Source organism: Lupinus angustifolius, chromosome LG12 (assembly GCF_001865875.1).
Source record: "Lupinus angustifolius cultivar Tanjil chromosome LG12, LupAngTanjil_v1.0, whole genome shotgun sequence".
Taxonomy (NCBI): domain Eukaryota; kingdom Viridiplantae; phylum Streptophyta; class Magnoliopsida; order Fabales; family Fabaceae; genus Lupinus; species Lupinus angustifolius.
In genome coordinates, this window is record NC_032020.1 from 6,562,287 (window position 1) to 6,590,234 (window position 27,948).

Below are 27,948 nucleotides of genomic sequence, written 5' to 3' on the forward strand. Positions count from 1 at the left end.
TAATATTTATATATTCGTAATGTAAGTATTGTTTTATGTTGTCAGCAAATTATCTATTATTCATATGTTAACTATTATTGACTCTAAAAATAATATAAATCAATGATAGATGATATATAAACAATGTAAATACATAGATCTTAAACTCTAAATTGTGATGCCCACCCCTAACATTGGATGTAGTCACCTATTAGTATTTAGTATTCATTAATAATATACATTAATTCAACCTTTAATTAAATCTTTTCAAAATTCAACTTTCAACAAAATGTATCAATTGTTAGAACTTAATTATTTAAAAATAATTCATTCTTAAGTAATAATTCATTAAGTGAGAGTCTCTTAGCTATTTAACTGTGAAGAGCACATCTGATGTCCCACAAAAGTGTATTACTCTATATGTTATTATATGTGATTAATTGAAAAATGTATCGAAGTTAAAAAATTAATAATTAATTATTTTTCTGACCAATTATAAATAATGACATATAGAGAAATACACTTCTTAGGATGGAAGATGTCCACCCTCAACCATCCATTTTTTTCTCCTAAAAAAACATCCCACCTGAATTTATGAACTATGCCAAAAAAAAGTTGATTATTCTAGGACTAATTCATTTAAACATGTTATTTATTTTGTTGGGATATAATGTATGCCCAAGAATCAATTTGTCATGTTTATAATAAAAAAATTATATGAATTATTATCTTAATATCATATTCATTGTTTGTCAAAATAATTAATATAAAAGGTCCTTGATTAAAATAAGAGACTTATTATTATAATAGAGATTATAATAATGAGAAATAAATCTTTTATAATTTTAATCTAAATTGTTATTGATCATATGATTATTGGGCTTAGGACACTATTAATCCAAATAGATCAATATATGTGTAATGATCTTTATTAGATAAAGATTAATAAATCTCATTTATTAAATTACACATATAAATGGTGCATATAGATATATGACCATTGAATGACTCAAAGGAGAATTTCTAATGGTTAATATATTACCTTTGAATTGTTAATAGGATATTCTTATGAAGAAATATATATTTTCCTTAAACTTGAGATTACCATAGTAATTAACAAGTTATTTATTATATTTTGATATCTGACACCTAATGCCTTATGATATTAGTTGAATGATTATTGGGTATAATTAAATCCTTGTAGAATTAGTGATTAATCAAGAAAGAATCCATCAACTCATGGTACTGAATTTGAGCTCTATAGAAATAAAAACATTGACCAAGAGGAATTGAATGAATGAAGAAATGAGTTTCTTAAGTCATTCACTACGAGTTAACTTATTAGAATTTGACAATTATATCATATTCTAGAGTTAACATAGAGTTGTAAAAATGAAAGAAAATTTTATATTAATCTTCTAATGGGTCTAAAGTAAAAGATATTACTTCATTTCTATCCGGTCGTTAAGGAGTGTTGCTAGATGTCAACCTTGATTAGTAAATTAATGAGTTGATTTACTACCGTTTAGTAATGAACCTACATGGTCACACACTAACGAGTATTCTGATTTTTGTTGACGAGAAAATATCTAAATTAAATAGTTTAATTTTGTATATTTACTTTTAAGTGAAATATTGTTTTATTTTTTGCTTGCACCAAAAATAAAAATAATATTATTCAGTTGTCTTTAATATAATTAAGTGAAACTTAATTGTAATATTCCAAAGGTTTAAAACTGATAGTCAGTTTTGAAAACCGAAAACAAAAATTTAAGCTAAATTAATGAGTTGTTAATTAGCACTAAATGGATTAAAGGAGGTTTTGGTTTTATATTTTATAAACCAAATTTATGTCAAATAAATGAGTTGTTAATTGGCACTAAATGGATTGAAGGGGGTTTTGGTTTTATATAAACCAAAACTCACATAACCTTCATGGTAGAAAGTAACATAGGCAATATACAAAGAATCATATTGCTTTCTTTCAATCCTTTCATTTTGGTTTTATTTCAGTTGAATTTTTGCTCCACGGATCAAGTGTTGATACAACAAGGAATGGTTTTGGTGCAGATACGCGTGTAGGACCTTCATACTAATGAAGGAGAACATTTTCGAAAGTCATCACAGTCTCCTGATGTATTTTTACAAGCATTTATGTCTACTTATTATAGTGTATGCATATTTTAACACAAATAGATGATTTATTTTCCGATGTGCATGTTATGAACACGCTTAATAAACCTTCAATTGGTATCAGAGCAAGTTTTTGTCTTTTAATTTATGCTGCAATGTTAATTGGTTTTTTGAAACTGATTAAATTATTGAGACAATATGACTTGAACGTTTTAGGTTATGAATATATTTTTTTTTATTTCATCACATGGTGATTGCATGAAATTATTAAGACTGAGATATGAACAATTCTTAAAATTATTCAAACCCTTAAACTTTATTGTGTGTAAAATGTAAATTGGTAGACTGTGAATTTTTTATTCAATGTGTTGAATGTTCTTAAGTTTTATTCACACACTGATTATTCTATTGATTTGATCACATAGTTATTGGCTTTTACATTCATCACATGACTTGAATGTGTTGGATTGTGTAGATTTTTATGAAAAACAAAACAATCTTATTTAAAAGATTGTATCTAGCAAATACATATAAAGAATTATGTTAATAATATTTTAAATATTGCATCTACAAGAGTGTAGAGATCAATATGTGTTGTTGTTAATATAAAATAGTTATATATGAATGTGTTTAATCATATAATTAGAATACTGTGATATGCTTAATATATTGGCTTTTGTTGTTTGCGGTTTTAATTCACTCAATGATTGAGTTTTAATTTACAGTGAGTGAATTATTTTTGTTAACGTGTTGATTGTCACACTAATAAAAAACTAAATCCGGATGAATTGGTTATATGAGTTAGAAACATATGAATAAATGTTTACAACAATATATTGGTTTACAATATATGATTCGATAGTTATTAATTAATAATGATTAATTAGTATACTAATATATAAATTAGATTTATATATCATAGTTAGAAATTCCAGAATATATATATTTGTATATATATTAATCATAAGTTTCATGTGATGAGGTGTGTGGACAAAATTATTTTAACGTTCTTAAAATTATTTTGTATAAGATACATTTTTTAAGATTGTATTAATTATTTGATTTCAAGAGGCTGTAATTAAGATGACTAACATGGTATGTGATACCAATCAATCAATAAAATTAATTTTATCACTACTCGTCTAGACTACATAGGGAGTGTAAATATTAATTCAATTATACTTATAGAAATGATCTGACAAACAAGTAGCTATTTGTTATTTATTATTTTGAATAAAATTGTATATGATACATTTGTCTTAAAATGTGCATTAGAAATAACTTGACAACCAATTATTTGTTCACAATTTTAGAGACAATTATTTTATATTTCCACTAGAAGAAATTTTTATTTCTTAAATTGTTATTATAGTAAGTGAGAGTATTTTATTTGTGATATATCTCTTTACACTAATATGTTCTCACATGTTTATTTAACTCTTTGTAGATATCTCGACATTTCTTCTTTATCATTACGTTCGATACTTGCAGATGGAAATTTGGTTGGAAACAATTTTCATGACTGGTACCAAACTTTGAGAATCATTCTATAAGTCTGCTATGTCTGAACCAGTCAAAGAAGATGATGTTGAGGCAGTTTTAGCTTATGAGAAGTACTTGGAGGACTTGATGAGTACAAAATGCCTCATCTTAGCATCAATGAGTCCTGAACTCTAGAGGCAGCATGAGGATATGGTCCCAACTGATATCGTCACACATCTTAAGAAGATGTATAGTGCACAGAAGAACATATAGATACCAGTTGTCTAAGACTCTATTTAGGTCCATGTTGAATGTGAATGCTCAGGTAGGACCTCATGTTCTGAAGATGATTAGTCTTATGGAACAACTTGAGAAGTTGGGCTACAAACTTGTGAAGGAGTTATCCCAAGATTTGATTCTACAGTCACTCCCTGATTCGTTCTAACCATTCATTGTTAATTTTAACATGAATAAGATGGATTGTGACTTGCATGAGATGTTGAATATGTTAATTGACTATCAGAATCAGATTGACTCTGGAAAGAACCAAGGATTCGTCTTGGTAGTTGGAAAGTCCAACAAGAAAAAGGGCAAATGGAACAATAAGCCCAGAAAGAAGCCTTTCGCCCATAAAGGTGGTGTGACCAAACCTAGGGACAAGAAAGGTGGTGTTGACCAAACCAATGTTGAATGTTTCTTCTGTAAGGAGAATGGACATTGGAAGAGGAATTGCCACAAATATCTTGATTCTTTGAAAGAAAAGAAACAAGGTGAGACATTAATGAAAAATATTTTCATGATTTCCTTAAATGTTACAAATTCTTCAATATGAATATTAGATACTAGCAGTAGTTTTAACATCTGCAATTCATTGCAGGGACTACAAATAACTAGATGGTTGAAGAAGGGATAAATCAATCTCCAAGTGAGGAATGAAGCAAGTGTTGCAACCAAGGCTATAGGAATAGTCTCGTTAATAATGTCAACTGACAATGTACTAGTCTTAGAAAATTGTTACTATGTTCTTAATTCTGTTTCAAACATTATTTCAATTTAGATGTTGGATATTCATGGTTATCACTTTGTTTTTAATAAAGTGTTTGCTCAATTTATAATAATGACATCTTTTATGCGAATGAGTATATCGAACATGACATTTATATCTTACCTCAAGTGCGTTTTAATTCGATTATGCATATTTCTAGTCCTAAAAGAGAAAGAGATAATCAAGTAAACAAAACATATCTTTGGGATTGTAGACTTGGTCATATTGGTGAGAAAAGAATTAACAAGTTGCACAAGGAAGGTTACCTTGACAATTATGATTATGAATCTTGTCTCGAAGGAAAAATGACCAAATCTCCATTTATTGGAAATGGAGAAAGAGCCTCTGAATTGTTGGGACTAATTCATACTAATGTTTGTGGGCCCTTGAGAATTGAAGTTAGATGAGGATATTCTTATTTTATTACATTCACTGTTGATGTTTCACGATATGGTTTTTTATATCTCATGAAACATAAATCTGAATCTTTTGACATGTTCAAAAGATTTGAAAGTGAAGTGGAAAAACAAACTGGTAAAATTATCAAGATGCTAAGATCTGATAGAGGACGAGAATATCTTAATGCTAATTTTCTTGATTATTTGAAAGAAAATGGAATTCTCTCACAATGGGCACCTCCAGGTACGCTACAACATAATGGTGTATCTGAAAGAAGGAATTGAACCTTATTAGATATGGTTAGATCCATGATGGGGTTCACTGATCTTCTAATAAGCTTATGGGGATATGCTTTGGAAGCGGCAAATTATTTGTTAAATAAAGTTCTCAAAAAATCTGTCTCTACAACGCCATATGAGATATGGAAAGAGCGCAAACCAAGCCTTAAGCACATTAAAGTTTGGGGATGCCCATCCTATGTTAAGAGATTACAAACGAATAAACTTGAAGCAAGATCTGACAAGTGTAGATTCATTGGGTATCCTAAGGAAAAAATGGGATATTATTTCTACTACTCTTCTGACCATAAAGCGTTTATGGCAAGAGGATGACCTTTTTTAGAAAAAGAATTTCTTGCAGAAGGAATTCACTATAACGAAATAATGCTTGATGAAGATTAACAAACCAATGAAACATTTAATGCTCAACAACATGATATGGAACTTGAGTAACCTTGTTTAGATATTTTAAGTCCAATACAAAGGTTACCACCGTCAAATGTTGTGGTTCAATACCCGGTTGCAGTTCAGGAACAGGTTATTGAACCAGTTCAGGAACAAATGGAACAACCAATAAATCCAGAACAAAGGGATTCAGATGCACAAGTGTCTCTTATAAGATCTACGAGATCACATCATACACCAGATAGATTAAACTTGATGGTGTAAGATACAATAGCAAATGAGGATTATCATATTCATGATGAACCCAAATGTTACGAAGAGGCCATGCAAATCTTGGACCATGAGAAGTGGATAGAATCCATGGAATCTGAAATGGAATCCTTGAAGACCAACAAAGTATAGACTTTAGTTGAGGCTTCAAAGGATATAAAACCAATTGGTTGTAAATGGATTTACAATAAAAAGATTGGAGCAGATGGAAATGTTGAGACTTATAAAGATCGCCTTGTTGCTAAGGGATATCGTCAAAAAGAAGGAATAGGTTATGATGAGACTTATTCTCCTGTGGCAATGCTCAAATCGATTCAGATTCTACGTGCTATAGCAACATACCATGATTATGAAATATGACAGATGGATGTGAAAACAACTTTTCTTAATGGAGAGTTGGAAGAGGATGTGTATATGACACACCCCAAAGGATTCACACCTATGTCTGATCATAATAAAGTTTATAAGCTACAACGATCCATTTATAGATTAAAGCAAGCTTCTAGAAGTTGAATATTCACTTTAACAATACAATCAAAATGTTTGGTTTTGTAAGATATGAAGAAAAACCTTGTATTTACAAAAAGGTCAATGGGAGCATGATCATCTTCCTATTGCTATATGTTGATGACGTATTACTCATAGGAAATGATATTCCGGCATTGCAATCTATAAAGACTTGGTTATCAAAACAGTTCTCCATGAAGGATCTGAGAGAAGTAGCTTTTATTCTAGGAATAAAGATCTATAGAGATAGATCCATAAGAATGATTCGACTCTCCCAATCCTTGTACATTGATACCATCTTGAAGAGGTATAACATGGACATCTCCAAAAGAGGCTATTTACCTATAGGATCTGGAGTTACTCTCAGTAGGCAGGATTATCCTAAGACTGCTGAGGAAAGAGAACGCATCAATAGAGTACCATATGCTAGTGCAGTGGGAGCTATAATGTACACCATTACTTGTACACTACCTGATATCGCATATGCACTGAGTGTAACTAGTAGATATCAAGCAGATCCAAGTGCAGAACATTGGAAAGTGGTTAAGACCACTCTTAAGTACTTAAGAAGAACTAAAGACCAATTCCTTATATATGGAGAGTCTGAACTCAAGTTAAAGGGTTATACCGATGCAAGTTTCCAATTAGATAAAGATAATGCCAAATTAGTTTCTGGTTATGTCTTCACCTTGAATGGAGGCGCAATAAGTTGGAAAAGTTCCAAATAAATGGCAATAGCTGATTCAACTACTGAAGTAGAGTATATAGCAGCAAGTGAATCTGCTAAAGAAGTTGTTTGGATAAAGAACTTCCTAACTGAACTCGGTGTAGTTCATTAGATGGATGAACCAATTATGTTATTGTGTGACAATAATGGATTTATGGCTCAAGGACAGGAGCATAGATCGCATCAAAAGAATAAGCATGTCTTGTGAAAATATCACATAATTAGGACATGGTGATTTTAAGCTACAAAAGGTTGATGGCAAAGAGAATGTTGCAGATCCATTCACAAAAGCACTTGGCAGAAAAGAGTTTGATAAGCACAAGTGGGAGATGGGAATGAAGTACATGACTGATTGGCTCTAGTACAAGTGGGAGATTGTTGGGATATAATGTATGCCCAAGAACCAATTTGTCATGTTTATAATAATAAAGTTATATCAGACACTATTAATCCAGATAGAACAATATATGTGTAATGATCTTTATTAGATAAAATTAATAGATCTCATTTATTAAATTACACATATAAATGGTGTATATAGAGATATGACCATTGAACTGACTCAAATGAGATTTCCTAATGATTAATATATTACCTTTGAATTGTCAATAGGATATTCTTATGAAGAAATCATATTCTCCTTAGACTTGAGATTACCATAGTAATTAACAAGTTATTTATTATTTTTCGCTATCGGATACCTAATGTCTTATGATATTAGTTAAATGATTATTGCATATAATTAAATCCTTGTAGAATAAGTGATTAATCAAGAAAGAATCCATCAACTCATGGTAATGAGTTTGAGCTCTATAGAAATAAAGATCTTGGCCAAGGAGAATTGAATGAATGGAGAAATGAGTTTCTTAAGTCATTCATTAGGAGTTAACTTATTAGAATTTGACAATTATAACATATTCTAGAGTTAACATAGAGTTGTAAAGATAGAATGAAATGTTATATTAATCTTCTAATGGTTCTAAAGTAAAAGATATTATTTCATTTCTATCTGATCATTAAGGAATATTGCTAGATGCCAACCTTGATTAGTAAATTAATGAGTTGATTTACTACCGGTTTAGTAATGAACCTACAGGATCACACACTAATGAGTGTTCTGATTTTTGTTAGACGAGAAAATATATAAATTAAATAGTTTAATTTTGTATATTTACTTTTAAGTGAAATATTATTGTATTTTTTGCTAGCACCAAAAATACAAATAATATTATCCAGTCATCTTTAATATAATTAAGTGATACTTAATTGTATTATTTCAAATATTTAAAACTGATAGTCAGTTTTGAAAACCAAAAACCAAAATTTATACTAAATTAATTGAAACTGAATGGATTGAAGGAGGTTTTGGTTTTATATATTATAAACCAAAATTTATGCCAAATAAATGAGTTTTTAATTGACCCACTAAATGGATTGAAGGAGTTTTTGGTTTTATATAAACCAAAACTCACGTAACCTTCATTGTACAAAGTAACATAGACAATATACAAAGAATCATATTGCTTTCTTTCAATCCTTTCATTTTGATTTTATTTCAGTTGAATTTTTGCTGCACTGATCAAGTGTTGATATAACAAGGATTGGTCTCGGTGTAGATATGCGTGTAGGACCTTCATACTTTTGAAGGGGAACATTTTCGAAAGTCATCACAGTCTCTTGAGGTATTTTTACAAACATTTCTATCTACTTATTATAGTGTGTACATATTTTAACACAAATAGATGAATTATTTTCCGTTGTGCATGTTATCAACACGCTTAATAAACCTTCATATTTATTATTATAGGACTTAAGCTCTTCATTTTCATTCTTATATACACAATTAGGACTAGCTAGAGGAATAATGATCCCCTTTAATATAGAATAAGTGAGTTTTTGTCTTCAATTTTCTGAGTAAAATTGTTATATTGTTATAAAAAGAAATATAGAGGTATCATAATATATTAGTTTTGTTATTTATTTTGAGAGATTTCCCTTGATAATATTGAAAACAATCCTCACTCTACGGTCACGAGTAATTTTTTTATTAGCAATGAAAACTTTATGAATCAGGAGATAAATAAATTAGGAGAATAAGTGATACTCATATCCACATAATCCCAAATTAATAAACTGATAGACAATTTGATGGGTGTCTCACCCAATCAACAAGAGAATAAAAAAAAGGAAAACGAGCATTGAGAATGCTCCAAGCATGCATAAAAATAAACTTCATCACCTCATATACTTGGAACCTCTTATTATCAAAAATAGTTTTGTTCCTAATGTGCCAAGTAGTCCAAATTGTGACAAATCAAAGTGTCACCCACCATTTTTTGTATCTTATTCTCCAACCATAGAGCGTTTTCATGGATTGAAAAAGTAGACATGACATCATAATGAATAATGGAGGATATCCCAAAGCAAGAATAAAATTTTTGTCAAACAAGATAAGACACAGAATAATAGAAGAACAAATGACTAGTAGATTCCTCCACTTTACCATAAAGAGAGCAAAGAGGGGTGTCATGAGCATTTAGTCCACCTCTATGAGCAAGGTTCACTCTAGTTGGTAACCCATCCAACACAACTTTCCACACTAAGAATTTCATCTTTGTCGGAGCATTACAAGCCCAACATCTTTTGAAGAAGGCAAGACCACGAGTTTCATCCACTTTTTGTAGAGGTTGATAAATATTCCTAACCGAGTATTTTCCATTCGTATCATGAATCCAATTCTAAGAGTCATAAGAGTGTTGGTTAGACACAAATCCATGGAGATGTCTAAGGAGTTCTTCAAAATCCTCCACCTCCCAAGAGAATAAGTTCCTTCTCCATCTCAAAATCCACGACCAAACCCCGTTATTCCATGCACCCAAGGAAATAACAGTAGCCTATTTGTCCAAAGCCACCTGTAATAATCTGGGAAAAGATTTTTTGAGAGTATCTATCCCCGCCCATAAACCAGTCTAAAATTTAACAGAAGAGCCACAACCTAAAGTCCTACGGATACCATCATTTACTCAACCACGACCTATTTCTTCTATGTTCTGACTAAGATTATCTAGTTCTCTCCATCAAATATAACCCCTCCTAAAGCACTCTAAGTCACCATCCCATGTACACCTTAAAAACTCATCCTCATACCTCAACTTTAACACGTTCACCCAAAGAGAGTCTCTCTCAAACAACAATATCCATTTCCATTTATCTAACAGAGCTAAGTTAAATAGGAATAGATTTTTAATCCCAAGACCCCTTTTTCATCTTTAGGCCTTCACAATTTCTCCCACCTCACCCAATGAATCCATTTTCTCTCTTAATGCTTCCCCCGAAGAATTTACCACACTAATCGGGGCTTTATAGAATCGGGGCTTTATAGAAAGAAAAGAAATATATAGGTAAGGAACATAATAATGATTTTAGAAGAGTGACCCTACCACCAAAAGAGATGAGCTTATGCTTCCAAAGAGAGATTTTCTTTTGGAAAGAATCAATGATAGGAGACCAAGTAGAAAACCCTTTTAGGATTTGTGCCACAAGGAATTTCCAAGAAATTGAAAGGGATGGAGCCAATATCATAATACAATTTATCCATCGACTTCATAATAAAGTCACGGCTCGAGTTTATACCTATAAAACAACTTTTGTGAAAGTTAATTTTCAGCCTAAAAGTCAATTCGAAATATTTAAGGATACTTTTTAGCACCATAACATTATGCTCAAAATTCTCTCTAATTAGAAAGGTGCCATCTGCATATTGAAGATGAGATAATGCCACTAAGACCTTATGATAATGTCACTAAGACCTTCAGCAACAATAAGGAAAAGAAAAGGAGCTAAAAGATTGCATTGTATCAAACCTCTAGCCATATAAAATTCTTTGATAGGACTCTCATTTACCAAAATGGACACGAAATTTACCTTGAAGTAAATTCTTTATCCACATCCTCCATTTAAGACAAAAATCCAATCTCTCCATCATATAAATGAGGAACTCCAAATTCACTTAGTCATAAGCCATTACGAAGTCTACTTTCATAATAAAGCAATCTGCTTAGCTTGATCAATTACCTCATTAGCCACCACTATTCCATCCATGATAAATCTACCTTTTATAAAGGTAGACTGGCAATCAGAAATAACCAAGTGGATCACCTTTTTAATTCTAGCATCGAGCAGCTTCAAGATAATCTTTTGAATACATCCAATGAGGGAGATGAGACGAAAATCATTGAGACCCTGTGGAATTTTGTTCTTTGGAATAAGAACAATAAACAAAGCATTATATCATCTAGGAAGGTTTTCGAATCTATAGAAGTCATCCACCAAACTGATCAGGTCATCCTTAACGCAAACCTAGAACTTTTTGAAGAAAGTAAAATTGTAACCATCAGGTCTAGGACTTTTATCACCATCACAACTCCATATGGCTTCCTTGATTTCTTCAACCTCAAATTTTGCAGTTAAGAAAGCATTATTCTCATCAGACAAACAATTAAAATCAATATCATCAAGAGAAGGTATGTTCCGGTAGTTCTCCTCAAAGAATGTTGAAATGTGATTTTTAAGCGTGATTAGGTCATCAATCTACTCCCAATCAATATCAAAACCTGTGATTTTCTTGACACTCCGGTTTTTGTTTATAGATAAGTGGAAGAATTTAGAGTTAGTCAATTATCTTACAAAAGAACAGTTCAAGTTATTATAATTATTTCTTCATTCATATTTTAATGATCGTACATGCCAATTGTTTAACACATTGTTTGAAATGATGGCCTATGATGTAAGGTCTCGTTAGATCCTCAATATTATCAAAAGGTTAATTGTCAATGTGAGAGACAGTTATTGAGAGGGGTAACCACACACCCCAAAAATGATTAGTTCTTTACCCAAAATTGGGGAAAGTTCGAGATACTCTTAGTAGTACCAAAAACATTGTTTGAAAGTGAATATTTTGAAGCAGCTATTTTATATGAGGAGACATATGTTGGTGGTCTGCTCTCTTATATGATACATTATAATAATTGACATTATATGTCAAAAAATTGAGATTCAATCCTTTACTTAGTTTAAAGTTGATTTTTGTGTGATAATACTTGTAAGTGTAAATCTACACTTCCAATTAATTTTCATATAAGGTAACTTTAAATTTTACACTCTGGTTAACAATGTTTTATCAATTATTTAATTAATTTTAATATCTTATATAAGTTGGAACACAGAAGTTGAATTGTGAATGGAATGAATGAAACCAGAGTGAATGGAATGAAGAGAATGAGTTGCAGATTGAAAGTAAAGTGCAAATAGAAGTGATGATGTGAGAATTATGCAGGGAAGATTATGTAGAGAGCGCATTGAGGAATGAATATCAATGAATTTTATATTTTGTGTGTTAATTGCAAAGAGATAGTTAGGATTTACTATTTATAAAAACCCTTAACTAACTCAACTAGAATTTGAATTATACTTTCAACACTCCCCTATAATTCGAAATCTACAAACAAACGTCGAAGTCCAAAACATTTAACTACTCAAAACAATCAAATCTACTCCTGCATCAAACCTTGAAATTCTATCTTCATCCTCAAGTCTTTAAACTTATCTATCTTCAAAGGCTTAGTCATAATATCTGCCAATTGAAGCTCACTCTTGCAATGGATGAGCTTAATTCCTCCTTCTACAACCCGCTGCCTTAAGTAATGGTACCTTGTTTCAATATACTTGCTTCTATCATGTGAGACTGGATTCTTGGCTAAATCAATTGCTGAATTATTGTCTATCAAAAATGCTATTACTTATCCATTTTCAATACCAAGTTCCAGCATCAATGATGATAACCAAATTTCTTGGTTAGCTGTTGCACAAGCTGCTATGTACTCAGCTTCACAAGTTGATAATGCCACAACCTTTTGTTTCGGTGAACACCAAGATATAGGAGCACCTACAACCATGAACACATACCCCATTGTGCTCTTTATATCTAATATATCTCCACACCAATCAGAGTCGGAATAGGCCATGAGTTGTGAGCTAATCTTCTCATTTTGATGAGGAAAAACAATGCCAACATCATGTGTTCCCTTTAGATATCTCAAAATTCTTTTGGCTGCAATCATGTGAGGTGTCTTGGATCACTTATGAACCTACTAATCACACCTACACTGAAAAATATTTATGGTCTATAGTGGCAAATGTACCTCAAACTTCCCACAATTTGCCTAAACAATGTTGCATCCATAACCGTTTCTCCCCCACAATTATCCAATTTCATATTCATCTCAGCTGGAGTTTGTGAGGCATTGCAATTCATCATATTGAACTTGTTTAACACCTCAAGTAGGTAGTTCTTTTGGTGCATGAATAACCTTCTCTAAGTGTGTTGAAATTCCAGACCAAGGAAGTATGACAATCTTCCCAAATCCGCCATTTCAAACGCACCCTTTAGGCTTTCCTTCAACTCTTCAATTCCTCTCGAGCTACTACATCTCATTATAAGATTATCTACATATAGTGAGATGAACAAGACACTATGGTTTTGGTCTATAGTCTTGATGTACACACCATGCTCAACCGTGCATTTATGAAAACTAGAGTCATGTATAAATTTGTCAATCCTCTTGTTCCATGCTCTAGGTGCTTGTTTTAATCCATAGAGTGCTTTCTTGAGTCTTAGCACTTTATCATCATTGCCTTTGCTGATAAAACCATAGGGTTGAGACACAAACACCATTTCTTCTAGTGGACAATTGAGAAAGACTAACTTGACATCCAATTGGCACAACCTCCATTTCTTCCAACTAGCTAAGGCCCCCATAAGTCTCACAGTTTCCAATCTAGTCACTCGTGCAAAGACCTCAGATTAGTCAAGTCTTTCCTTTTGCATGAACCCTTTGGCCACAAGCCTGACTTTGTGCTTTTCTATAGAGCAATCAGTTTTTAGCTTAACCTTGAAGATCCATTTGACATCTATACGAGCTTTCTAATCTGACATGGTAACCAATTCCCATGTGTCATTCTTATCTATTGACTTGATCTCTTCTAGCATAGCATCTCCCCAAACATTACTAGAGATTGCTTCTTCAAAGCTTACTAGCTCAGCATCAGCTAGTAGAGCCATGTGTTGAATCAAGTCTCCATCTATATTGATAGCCCTATCAGAATAGAGGTGAAAGTCTTTGAGTCTAGATGAAATATTCCTTTGTCTTCTTGGTCTTTCAACAATTCCTTGTTACATATTCTTTTGCACATGGCTTGGTGCATCTATCTCTTGTTCTCTCATCAGTTCATCATGTTCTCAATCCACATTCAAGCTAGCCATATGAATAGTGTTGTCTTGAGACCATTTCCATGATTCAGATTCATCAAAGTGTACATCTCTACTGAACACAACTTTCTTGTTTGTAGGATTGTACAATTTATATGAACTAGTAGGATTGTATCCAATTAAGATCATTGGTTCACTCTTGTTGTCTAGCTTCTTTCTTCATTGATCTAGTATATGACTATAATAGAGTGAGCCAAATATCCTTAGATGTTCCACTGAAGGTTTTACTCCTGACCAAGCCTCTTCTGGCACTACTTAATTCAGCTTCTAAGTAGGACATCTACTCTGAAAAAATGAGCAGTGGTGATTGCTTCTCCCCAAAAACTGTGTGGGAGAGATTCTTGATCTTCAACAGGCTCCTAACCTTGATTTGTTCCATTCCTTCTTTATGCAATTCCATTGTACTAAGGTGTGTATGGAATAGTTACCTCCTGTACAATTCCTTGCTCCTTGCACAATTCAGCAAACTCCCTTGATGTGTACTCACCACCACCATCGTTTTTAAGGATCTTTATGCTCCTCCCATATTGCTTTTCTTCCAATCTCTTAAAGTCTTTAAAGATTGAGAAGACTTCATTCTTGAGTTTGATTAGATAGATCCACAACTTGCTGCTCAAGTCATCTATGAGTGAGACAAAGTACTTGTTGTTTCATAGTGAAGAAACATCAAATGGCTCACATACATAAGAGTAAACTATGTGTAGCAAGTCATTTGCTCTTGAGGCAGTGTATAAGTTGAAAGAATTTCTTGGCTGCTTGCTAATAAGGAAATTGTCACACACCTTCTTTGGAAGATCTATTGAAGGCAATCCTGGAACCATGTCTCTAGTTCTCAACATACTCAAGTCTCTGAAGTTCAAATCCCAAATCTTAGATGCCAAAGCCAAGAATCCTCAGATAGTATCATAGCAGATAACCACCGAGATTCCATCATTAGCAAGAGAGGTTGATTACCATTTTCTGTTTCAACTTCTTCTTTTGCCATGTGTGCTTCATTATGTTGTCTGTTTCTATTATCACCTTGGCTAGGAGAGGCTTTGCATTCATTTGAGAAGTGGTCAATTTTGCCACAATTGAAGCACTTTATCTTCTTCATATCCACTACTTTTCTACCTCCTCTCCATTGATTGAAACCCCTTATCTTGATTGAGCCTTCTAATCTATTAGTATTGATTCTTTCTTGATCTCTTTGTTGAAGATTCTTGAAATTTCCACCTCTGAAATCTCTACATCTACCTTAAAATCCATTTCTTCCACCAAAGCTCCTTCTACTTGTATGAGCTTGTAAGGCCTCCTCAACAGGTCTTTATATGGATTTTTTCACGAGCTTTTGCTCATGTGCCTCAAGAGAACCTTGAAGAGCTTCCACCTTCATTTCTTCTAATGTTTTGGACTCCTCAATTGCCACTACAATATGATCAAATTTTGGAGTTAAAGTGCGAAGGATCTTTTCTGTAACATCCCAAAAATTACAATATTTTAGAAATAAATTTTTGAACCACATATTATAGTTTTATTCTATGATAAAATATGTACAATGATATAATCAATTTATTTTAAGAAGGTATCTCAACATTAATATAAGAAATATAATATAATTGTATTGTTATTATATTCTTATTGTTATATTTATCGTTATTATTATCATACAATTATGTTTGTTAACATATTGTTTGATCTTACACGATACTATTTATGTATAGACTATTTTATTTTATTATTATGATGATATGTTTTCTTTATATAATTTGTATTATCCACATAAGCCAAGTTTTTGTTTATAGATAAGTGGAAGAATTTAGAGTTAGTCTATTATCTTACAAAAGAACGGTTCAAGTTATTATAATTGTTTCTTAATTAATATTTTAATGATCGTACATGCCAATTATTTAACACATTGTTTGAAATGATGGCCTATGATGTAAGACCTCGTTAGATCCTCAATAATACCAAAAGGTTAATGGTCAATGTGAGAGACACTTATTGAGAGAGGTAACCATACACTCCAAAAATGATTAGTTCTTTACCCAAAATTGGGGAAAGTTCGAGATACTCTCAGTAGTACCAAAAACATTATTTGAAAGTGAATATTTGAAGCAACTATTTTATATGAGGAGACATATGTTGGTGGTTTGCTCTCTTATATCATGCATTATAATAATTGACATTATATGTCAAAAAATCGAGATTTAATCCTTTAATTAGTTTAAAGTTGATTTTTGTGCGATAATACATGTAAGTGTAAATCTACACTTCCAATTAATTTTCATAGAAGGTAACTGTAAATTTTACACTCTGGTTAAGAATGTTTTATCAATTATTTAATTAATTTTAATATCTTGTATATGTTGGAACACAGAACTTGAATTGTGAATGGAATGAATGAAACCAGAGTGAATGGAATGAAGAGAATGAGTTGCATATTGAAAGTAAAGTGCAAATAGAAGTGATGATGTGAGAATTATGCAGGGAAGATTATGTAGAGATGGAATTGAAGTTGAGAGGAATGAATATCAATGAATTTTATATTTTGTGTGTTAATTGCAAATAGATAGTTAGGATTTACTATTTATAAAAACCCTTAACTAACTCAACTAGAATTTGAATTATACTTTCAACACTCCCCTATAATTCGAAATCTACAAACAAACCTCGAAGTCCAAAACATTTAACTACTCAAAACAATCAAATCTACTCCTGCATCAAACCTTGAAATTCTATCTTCATCCTCAAGTCTTTAAACTTATCTATCTTCAAAGGCTTAGTCATAATATCTGCCAATTGAAGCTCACTCTTGCAATGGATGAGCTTAATTCCTCCTTCTACAACCCGCTGCCTTAAGTAATGGTACCTTGTTTCAATATACTTGCTTCTATCATGTGAGACTGGATTCTTGGCTAAATCAATTGTTGATTTATTGTCTATCAACAATTCTATTACTTATCCATTTTCAATACCAAGTTCCAGCATCAATGATGATAACCAAATTGCTTGGTTAGCTTTTGCACAAGCTGCTATGTACTCAGCTTCACAAGTTGACAATGCCACAACCCTTTGTTTCGGTGAACACCAAGATATAGGAGCACCTACAACCATGAACACATACCCCATTGTACTCTTTATATCTAATATATCTTCACACCAATCAGAGTCGGAATAGGCCATGAGTTGTGAGCTAATCTTCTCATTTTGATGAGGAAAAACAATGCCAACATCATGTGTTCCCTTTAGATATCTCAAAATTCTTTTGGCTGCAATCATGTGAGGTGTCTTGGATCACTTATGAACCTACTAATCACACCTACACTGAAAAATATTTATGGTCTATAGTGGCAAATGTACCTCAAACTTCCCACAATTTGCCTAAACAATGTTGCATCCACAACCATTTCTCCTCCACAATTATCCAATTTCATATTCATCTCAGCTGGAGTTTGTGAGGCATTGCAATTCATCATATTGAACTTGTTTAACACCTCAAGTAGGTAGTTCTTTTGGTGCATGAATAACCCTCTCTTAGTGTGTTGAAATTCCAGACCAAGGAAGTATGACAATCTTCCCAAATCTGTCATTTGAAACGCACCCTCTAGGCTTTCCTTCAACTCTTCAATTCCTCTCGAGCTACTACATCTCATTAGAAGATTATCTACATATAGTGAGATAAACAAGACACTATGGTTTTGGTCTATAGTCTTGATGTACACACCATACTCAACTGTGCATTTATGCAAACTAGAGTCATGTATAAATTTGTCAATCCTCTTGTTCCATGCTCTAGGTGCTTGTTTTAATCCATAGAGTGCTTTCTTGAGTCTTAGCACTTTATCATCATTGCCTTTGCTGATAAAACCACGGGGTTGAGACACAAACACCATTTCCTCTAGTGGACAATTGAGAAAGACTAACTTGACATCCAATTGGCACAACCTCCATTTCTTCCAACTAGCTAAGGCCCCCATAAGTCTCACAGTTTCCAATCTAGTCACTCGTGCAAAGACCTCAGATTAGTCAAGTCTTTCCTTTTGCATGAACCCTTTGGCCACAAGCCTGACTTTGTGCTTTTCTATAGAGCAATCATTTTTTAGCTTAACCTTGAAGATCCATTTGACATCTATACGTGCTTTCTGATCTGACAGGGTAACCAATTCCCATGTGTCATTCTTATCTATTGACTTGATCTCTTCTAGCATAGCATCTCTCGAAACATTACTAGAGATTGCTTCTTCAAAGCTTACTAGCTCATCATCAACTAGTAGAGCCATGTGTTGAATCAAGTCTCCATCTATATTGATAGCCCTATCAGAATAGAGGTGAAAGTCTTTGAGTCTAGATGAAATATTCATTTGTCTTCTTGGTCTTTCAACAATTCCTTGTTGCATATTCTCTCAATCCAGATTCAAGCTAGCCATATGAATAGTGTTGTCTTGAGACCATTTCCATGATTCAGATTTATCAAAGTGTACATCTCTACTGTACACAACTTTCTTGTTTGTAGGATTGTACAATTTATATGTACTAGTAGAATTGTATCCAATTAAGATCATTGGTTCACTCTTGTTGTCTAGCTTCTTTCTTCATTTATATGAGGAGACATATTTTGGTGGTCTGCTCTCTTGTATCATACATTATAATAATTGACATTATATGTCAAAAAATTGAGATTCAATCCTTTAATTAGTTTAAAGTTGATTTTTGTGCGATAATACATGTAAGTGTAAATCTACACTTCCAATTAATTTTCCTAGAAGGTAACTGTAAACTTTACACTCTGGTTAAGAATGTTTTATCTATTATTTAATTAATTTTAATATCTTATATATGTTGGAACAGAGAAGTTGAATTGTGAATGGAATGAATACAACCAGAGTGAATGAAATGAAGAGAATGAGTTGCAGATTGAAAGTACAGAGCAAATAGAAGTGATGATGTGAGAATTATGCAAGGAAGATTATGCAGAGAGAGAATTGAAGTTGAGAGGAATGAATATCAATGAATTTTATATTTTGTATGTTTATTGCAAAGAGATAGTTAGGATTTACTATTTATAAAAATCCTTAACTAACTCAACTAGAATTTGAATTACATTTTCAACAATATAAATATGACTAAACTTGTCACGTGCAAAAATAGAATATAATTGAAAACTAAACGATGATGAAAACATTATACTAATAATACATTAAAAGATTGAACAAAATTTAGATATTCAAATGTAGATATAATAGATACATGTATCTCTCGGTTGAAACAAAACCAAAGAAATAATTTAATAATTTAATATTGGAAGTACAAATACGAACCACCTAACCCCATTCGTTTTCTATATAATTTGTATTATACCACTGCCCTCCATTCCAATAGTTGCCATGAGGAAAATTTGAGATTTTTTTAAAAACTTAGCAAATAAACAAAGAAAGAAAAGAAAATCAGACCATATACGCGCATTAGTTAATTAGAATAGAAGGAAACTCCCAACATGCACACTCTAAAGCCAAACCGCTACATATATTTTTGTATAACTAACGTACCCCGAGTTAACATTGTCTCTAAAAAGACAAATATATTATAATCAAAATGAAAAAATATAAAGATATGACATTTTTCCTTTAAATATATTTATATGTATGATACTTTTATCCTTTATTGTAAATGTAAGAACAAAAACTTATCTCTATTATTAGAGAGAATACTCTCATCTAATCATCTAATCATCTAATAGATAAGAAGTAATTAATCTCTTTCGGAGTGTGACTAATTATTATTGCGATCCATAATTACTAACAATATTATACTTTCACACACTTAGATCACATTATTATTTACAAGCTTGTAGTTATATAATTTGCGTCCCTAGATAATATCATTTTGATTTAAGCCGTCCCTAATTTTATTTAGTATTACTTCCTAATTTTGAGTAATGGTTGATTTTCTTTTCTGTCATTAAATTTGGATAAAAAATGATAACATGAAGAAACTAAACTTAAATGAGGAAAAAAAAAAGATTAAAATCATTGCGACACAAACACAAATTTACTTAGAAAAAACGCGTTGATTTTAGTTTTTGTGTTTTTATTTTGTAAGTATTCACTCCCCCACCTTAGCACTCTGCATCAATGTTATTGACGAATACAAAAATCAACACCTACTCAAGATGAATACATTGAATGATAACAAAGCTCGTGGACTAAAATCAACATAACTCATAAATGTAAGGATAAAAATGTATTTAATCCTTATTATTTATATATAAAACATACATTTTTATTTTACCATCTGACTATAATCAAAATGTCTCATTTTTTACATATATTCTTCCATTAACTAATTTTATCATATAACCAGGCAAAAGAAGTGTAAACAAAAATGATGTAAATCTTTGCTCAATATATCTCACATTATCATATTATGCATGCAGCGCCTTCTCTTAAGACTTAAGAGTGTGACAAATACATGTGAGAAATGTGAAAATATTTTTAACCCACATAAATAATTTTATAATTCTTGCAAAATATTCAATCTCACTGCTCTTACTTTTATTCCTTTTTAAATTTATTATGTTATAAAGTATTATTATTATTCTATTCATAAATTTGTTCAATACATTATTAGTTTTAGTTATCATTGTTTTATATTATTATATCATTGATATATAATTACCCTACTTTTTTCTGGCAGAGGACGGGCAAAATATTAGGACCACCCTTTATGCATGCTTTTACGATAAAGGATCATAAGAAAAGGTTACATTATTTCAACACTCAGCATATGGTACCTTAACAACATTTTACCTACACGATTATATCACTTCATAAATTTGTATTATTTTGGCATACATATGGTACCTTCACAACATTTTACTTGCATGATTATATAATTTCAAGGTCCACTTTTAAAGTTTGTAGGGCCCAAAAAGTGGGAAAAGAACAAAAGTGAAAAGTAAAGCTTTACAAAAAAATATGATTATAATATTACTATGTGTGAGTGACTAAAGTGGGGTATGTGATCACAGCTAGTGTTCTACTTAACGAAGAAGGGGGAAGGGGGTTTCTTTCATCTATGGGTTGATTCTTATCCAAACCAAAATTTCAAACCCCAAATAATGATTTTAGTTAACAATTATTAAAAAGAATATTTTGTAAACAAAAAAGCATGAAAGGTGAAGAGATGAACACATTGAACTCTGAATTTGCAATTTGGTCATCACATGCTTTGAGAAAATGGTGCTTTCTATCGGTTTTTTAGTACTACCAAGAATTATTTACTCTTTTTTGTGTGGATATGTAACTAATCTTTTTTGGAATGTGTCACTATTCTTCCCAACAAGTGTTACCCATAAAAATTGAATTTTTGATATTTTGGTCATCCTGAAAATTTTACAATATCTTATATTATTAGACCAACATCTTATTATCGACTATTAACTGAATTTGAAATTTGCCTAAAAGCATGTGCATATTTAAGCTTGATAGTAAATTTTGATTATGGAAAGAAATAGCTCATTTCAATTTTCAAGTGAGAAACACATTCTAGATGACAAGATGCATAATAGGGAATTGTGGAAAAAGAAAATAGGATTGCGCATTGCCTCTTATTATTTATTATTCAATGATGAATATTACATTATCAATACACACTAGTAAAAATTGATACAAAAGTCAATGATTAGTGTACCATAAATAAATAAATATATATTAACATCCTATCCATTTTGCACGTACACTTTTTAAAATAGATACATGCATTGTAGACATGCCAAAATTACTTTCAAAATAGATACATGTATTTTGGTTAAGGGTGGAAATACCAATGATGTAAAAATTGTACCGTATAGGCCGGTTCAACCGGAAAACCAGTGAAGTGGTCCCCTAACCAGTACGGTACAGATGTTGAATCGGTCAAGTATTAAAATCGGTCACAACTGGTTAAAAATCGGTCAAAACCGGTGAACCGACAGATATTTGACTAAACCGGCCGTTTATACACATATATTTTTTTTGAAAAAAAAACTTGAAAACTTAAAAACTCATTACAAGGTGACCCGTCTTTCCAACCCTTCTTCAACACTTCAAGGCACATGATTCCAAGGTATACTTAAATTACATCTTTTGGTTTCTAACATTCGTGTGTAATCTCAGTGACATTTGTGAATATTGGAGTATTGTCTGCAGATAGAATTTGGTGCAAAAATATAATATCGATATGAGACAACTTTGACTCATTGATGTTAAATGTTAAAACTCCAAATTTATTTGTTTTGTAGAGCGAGTTGTGAACTTGTGTTATTTATTTATATTTTACAGTTGTTAAGTAATACTTTTGAATTGATATATATTTTGTAATTTAGACTTTGAATTTGTTAAAGACTTAAAGTTGTTTGTTTATGTAAATTTTGAGTAGATTATGAATATGAATTATAACTTTGAGTATCAACCTATTTGGAATTTTTTTGTTATAGGTTTATATATATATATGAACATAAGTAAGTATGTCCGGTTTAATCAGCATGCGATTTAATTACTGAACTATTAGTTGAACCACTTTACCACTATATATCAGTACTTTGACCGATTTGATAAACGGTACGGTTTTAACAACACTAGGAAATACATCAAAATTAGCTTTAAACACTAAGTCTACATGACATATAGGAGATTACATGTAACATGTATGCTCTTTAAAAAAAATTCAAAGCATAAATTTGACATCTATTTAAATTTCAATCTGACCTATTAACATATTTCAATATTTGTTATACTATAAGATCTTGAAATATTTCAACATATCTATATTTAAATCGACTTATAGTCTTATTTTTAATTAGATTCATCTAACCTAATAATTAAATTATTTTTTGTGTATAATTTATATTAAAATCATATGAGCTTAGATCTAACATGTGTGCTCTTTAATTTTTTTTTTCAAAGCATAAGTTTGACCTATTTAAAAGTTCAGTTTCACTTACTAACATATTTAAATGTTTATTATACTGTAAGATCTTGAAATATTTTAATATATCTAGATTTAAATCGACTTATAATCTTATATTTAAGAAGATTCATCTAACCAAATAATTAAATTATTTTTTTGTGTATATTTCATATTAAAATTATATATATATATATATATATTTATTACTGATACTAAAATAATATAATACGAATATTATTATATAATATAATTAAATCAGAAAGTTGTTAAGCATAATAAACTTATTAAATCACCTAAATTCTAACATTAAACTAATATACTTTTTAAAGAGAATGAGTGTAATATGTTTACCAAAAAAAAGTTTAGTTTGACTTAGCTAAGTCAAATAATAGGTCGACATATTTCCACTACTCTTTTATTAAAAGTCATAATTAAAAAATAATTGTTTTAAATTGGATTTTCTACAATTCTATTTTGTGCAACTCCAACATTGCTCAAAGTAAAGTACATCATTGGAGATTGATCTATGTTTTGATGAAGACCAACATGAAGATAAGTTTGAAGATCATTCAACAAACAATATGTCAAGGACTCAAGTGGTGACTTATTAGACTTAGGTTATAATTTTTTATAATCTTTTAAGTCTAAGATGTTTGTCATAGATATTGAGTCTAAGTTAGGTAAACCTAGGTGTGAGTCACACAAGACTTAATAAAATAATTAATCTACTAAAATGAGACATCATCTAAAAATATATGATAATTATGTTCATGCATTTAAATACATTGATTTTGTGCATTAAAGATATTATATTTGGAAATCATGTATTGCATGAACATATATCATATAGGTAGTTCACCATGCATTAACAATCTGATTTTACATTGTTTAATCGATTATGAATAGCGTCAATCGATTAATAGAATCACAGTTTCAACAGAAAATTGGAAAACTGAAAATAGTTATTTTCAACAACCCGTTAATCGATTAACTGTGACTTTAGACAATTTTCTATTTAAACTGAAATATCAGCATATGTGGCATAAGAATCTTTACATTTTTACATCATTTTCTCTCCATATTTTCGAGTTAGTCACTGTCATATCTAGTAAAAAATATTGCATGTTGCATTAGGAGAAAAATTAGATCATACTAAGGCTTTAAGTTTCATATTCATATTGCATGTTCTTTGAAAATCTTTCTTGCATCATTCTTGTGTTTCTTGGAAAGAAAAGAGATAGTTTTTATTGATTGCATAATTTCAAAAATTTCATGCATGTACATTCATATTAGACTAGGAAGTCTTCTGAGTTCTTGCTTAGGTTTTAGTCTTTGATCTTTATTGTAAAATCCGAGTATTAAGTACTCATTCATAACTCAAAACATTGTAATTCAAGGATTATGAAAATCCTAGCTGCGGTTAGGTAAAGTGTTCTTTACAAAGATTTGGAGGTCTCTGGATAAAGAGCGATATTTTGGCTGGGGCCGAATCGCGATAAAAAATATTTTCTTGGGAGGCAATTTTAGGAAAGGTCAAACCAAGGGTGACGAAGTTCTTTGGGTTCCAAGAAAGAAGTGTTCGAGTCTTGTAATTGGAAGCATGTAGGTAACTATATATTGTATTCTATAGTGAAGAAGAAAATCTCTCAAGATCATAAGGGGAGGCCTGAATGTAGTTTTGTACTAGACCGAAAAACGAACCAGGATAACATGATATAACATGATAATTTGTATACTGGTTCTGTGCTATAACTAGTTTAATTTTGCGTAAAAATATATGTTATATGATTGCCTGATTTCTGAGTTGTTAAACAAAATTTTCTGCATTCTGTTTTTACCGTGTTTAATCGATTATGAATATTGCTTAATCGATTAACTAAGCATTTTTCAACAAGTATACAAAAATCCGAAAAGCGAAACTTGAGTTCCGGTACATCTATTCAACCCCTTCTAAGTATGTTTTGTCCACTAATACTTTTTCCTTTGAATTCTACACAATTGTTATAACATTGATCACGTATTCATATATAACTGCATCCATGACCAAATTTTAAAATATCAGTTACAAATTAAAGCAGTATTTACTTATTTATTTTTGTTAAAATTAAAACTACAGAAAAACATGCCACTAATTTTGAAGTTATAAATTATAACCTGTTTACCTATCTATAGCGGCATATATTTCTGGTTTATTCACCAATATAACATAAATACGTTCAAGGAAAAGGTGCCTTTACTTTCATCTGAGTTTCCACAAAATCAATGGCAAAACCTTGTCCATGTTGTTTCCAATAATCTGCCATTGGACTTATCATCTCTGGTTCTTCAATTTCTAATCTTGAACTTTTCATGCTCTCTGAGGATATGTTGTATTTGGTATCCCTCTCATGAACCAGGTCTGGTCTCACTAACCCAGGACTCACAGCTTGTGGAGACATCATTAGGGATGGTGCACCCAAAGGAAGCTTGTCCCCTATATTTTCAATTTTCACTAATGGGTTTATATATGTTTTCATAATCAAAATTCTATACACTATTTTCACATGGTAAAAGATTACCATAACAAATGTGTGCAATGTAAATGCTTCTAAAAAAATATTCATGTATCCAGTGGATATATAAATATCAGTCATTAGATTATAATCACTGGTACATTGTATTTTTTATACATACTGTCAGATTTGGACCAGACCATGCTGTCCAATCGGTCTGATTATTAACTGGACTTGAAAATGACTATGGTTTAAAATTTTAATTAAATGAGAGGTTTGACTTCTTTGAAGTAGAGAAATTTTGGTCCGACCATGTTAAACTCGGTTAAACTAGAATATTTCAAAAAGTGAACTGGGCGACTCACTTAAGAGTATGATAAAAAACTCATAAATGACTAAATTGATCAATATTTGTCTTGGACGAATTCAAATATTTTAGTTTTTGAAAGACCAAATTAATAAATGGGAGAACTAATATTATTTGTGTCAAGTTAATACACAATTTAAGGTACTTTTGACGTGTGCAACCAATTATAACAAGAAATATTAGGCAAATACATGTTTGTATGAAAATATAAACAAATGTATATACCTCTATCGACCTGCCAAGTACACCAGAATTTGCCATAAGTTTTGGCAATGTTTTCCAGCTCTGGCATTGCAATCATCTCCGGAACTCTAGGAGTCACCAACAAACCAGATTTGATCTGCACCATCATCCAAATGAGTTGGCCAAAACATTTTTCTAAAATACAAATCATTTCATAAGGAGAAAAAATAATGATGCAAGCAAATGTAGAAGCTCTAAGTTGTAGCTCAAAAACCTCATATGCATGAGAGTGCCAAAGTTTCTGCTCCTCAGGAGGAAGTGTTTCAAAGATATCATCAGAGACTATATACTCCACACCTTTTAGAAAAAAGAAGAAAAACTAAATAAGTTTTATACTAATATTTAGTGATATTTTCACACGTACAATGTTTTTAATATTTTAAACAACACAACCTAATCTCAATTCAAAATCATAAGATTACTCTGTCAAAGCATGAATGGACATTAACAATGCATACCAAATAGACTACATGACTTCAATCACTATTACAATTGCCATCATATTACTCTCCACTACCTTGGCATAACATTTTTTTAATGATTCAAATTTTAATTTCTTTAATAAATTAAATTTAAAAATCTTTAAGACTCATTCTTCATCTCATAGTCCAATATTGTTATATTCTAATGCTGGAAAGTCTAGTAGTTAAGAGAATCCTATTATGTTCTAGAGTCTAGTAGTTAAGAGGAATCTCAGCTAATCATTCTAGTATTGCAACAACTATTACAATTCACGTCATAGTATTGAAATAACTATTAGAATTGTCATCATATATTGCAATTTTAGTAATCACTATCACACACAATTCCTGCTCTTAAATAAGTGTTTCTAACACTTTCACATACCACACTATTACTAGAGATCAAAAACAAAAATCACGGAATATTGCCTCAAATTGTAATAGTAATTGAAGCTGCAATTTCTTGAAATGTTCACAATTATAATAAACATAATGACAACAGCAACAAGTGCATTAACCAGAATCTAAAAATTATAAATAGCAAGAGTGAAGTGAGTGAACTTTACCAACAAGACGAGCATTATTCTGATCAGAGTCATAGACAGCGCACTGAAGAAACTCCTGATTGAGGCGAGAGCAATAGTGGTGAGTCTCAATCTGACGAGACATGTCATGGCTATAGATAGCAAATGAGCACACGTGTTGAGATATCTGCTTTATCGGCTTTAGAGACTGCACCATCATCGCACTTTTATCGATGAAGTGCTGTCCCATTGTCATTGGCTCCCCGGGCGGTGTCGGATCATTACCCTTAGCTGGTGTGGGATCCGGTGACTTATCGCTCGAAGCCATTTAAAACTCTCGATGAATAATAAGTGTTGTCAATAATATGTGTATGGTTTGGT

At 31.3% G+C, this 27,948-nt stretch overlaps 2 protein-coding genes across 2 annotated transcripts; one reads left to right on the top strand and one right to left on the bottom strand.

Annotated features, from left to right (window-relative positions):
* On the top strand, positions 3,875–4,509 carry LOC109362107. The gene is made up of 2 exons (XM_019607679.1): positions 3,875–4,364; positions 4,472–4,509. The coding sequence occupies exons 1-2, from the start codon at positions 4,061–4,063 to the stop codon at positions 4,486–4,488; spliced, it is 321 nt and encodes a 106-aa protein (XP_019463224.1). The 5' UTR covers positions 3,875–4,060; the 3' UTR covers positions 4,489–4,509.
* LOC109362561 (oil body-associated protein 2A-like) lies at positions 25,537–27,935 on the bottom strand. Its single transcript, XM_019608417.1, has 4 exons — positions 27,610–27,935; positions 26,797–26,879; positions 26,565–26,679; positions 25,537–25,953 (listed from the first exon to the last, which is right to left on the bottom strand). Exons 1-4 carry the CDS (start codon positions 27,893–27,895, stop codon positions 25,697–25,699), a joined length of 741 nt encoding a protein of 246 aa, XP_019463962.1. The 5' UTR covers positions 27,896–27,935; the 3' UTR covers positions 25,537–25,696.

What these genes read in the sequence shown, in the direction of transcription:
- LOC109362107 (XM_019607679.1), top strand. Translation starts at nt 4,061, where the DNA reads ATGAATAAGATGGATTGTGACTTGCATGAGATGTTGAATATGTTAATT.
- LOC109362561 (XM_019608417.1), bottom strand. Translation starts at nt 27,895, where the DNA reads ATGGCTTCGAGCGATAAGTCACCGGATCCCACACCAGCTAAGGGTAAT. An exon ending in GGCACTCTCATGCATATGAG is followed by an intron (nt 26,680 to 26,796) that starts GTTTTTGAGCTA and finishes ATGATGGTGCAG; the next exon opens with ATCAAATCTGGTTTGTTGGT. An exon ending in TACTTGGCAGGTCGATAGAG is followed by an intron (nt 25,954 to 26,564) that starts GTATATACATTT and finishes TTGAAAATATAG; the next exon opens with GGGACAAGCTTCCTTTGGGT.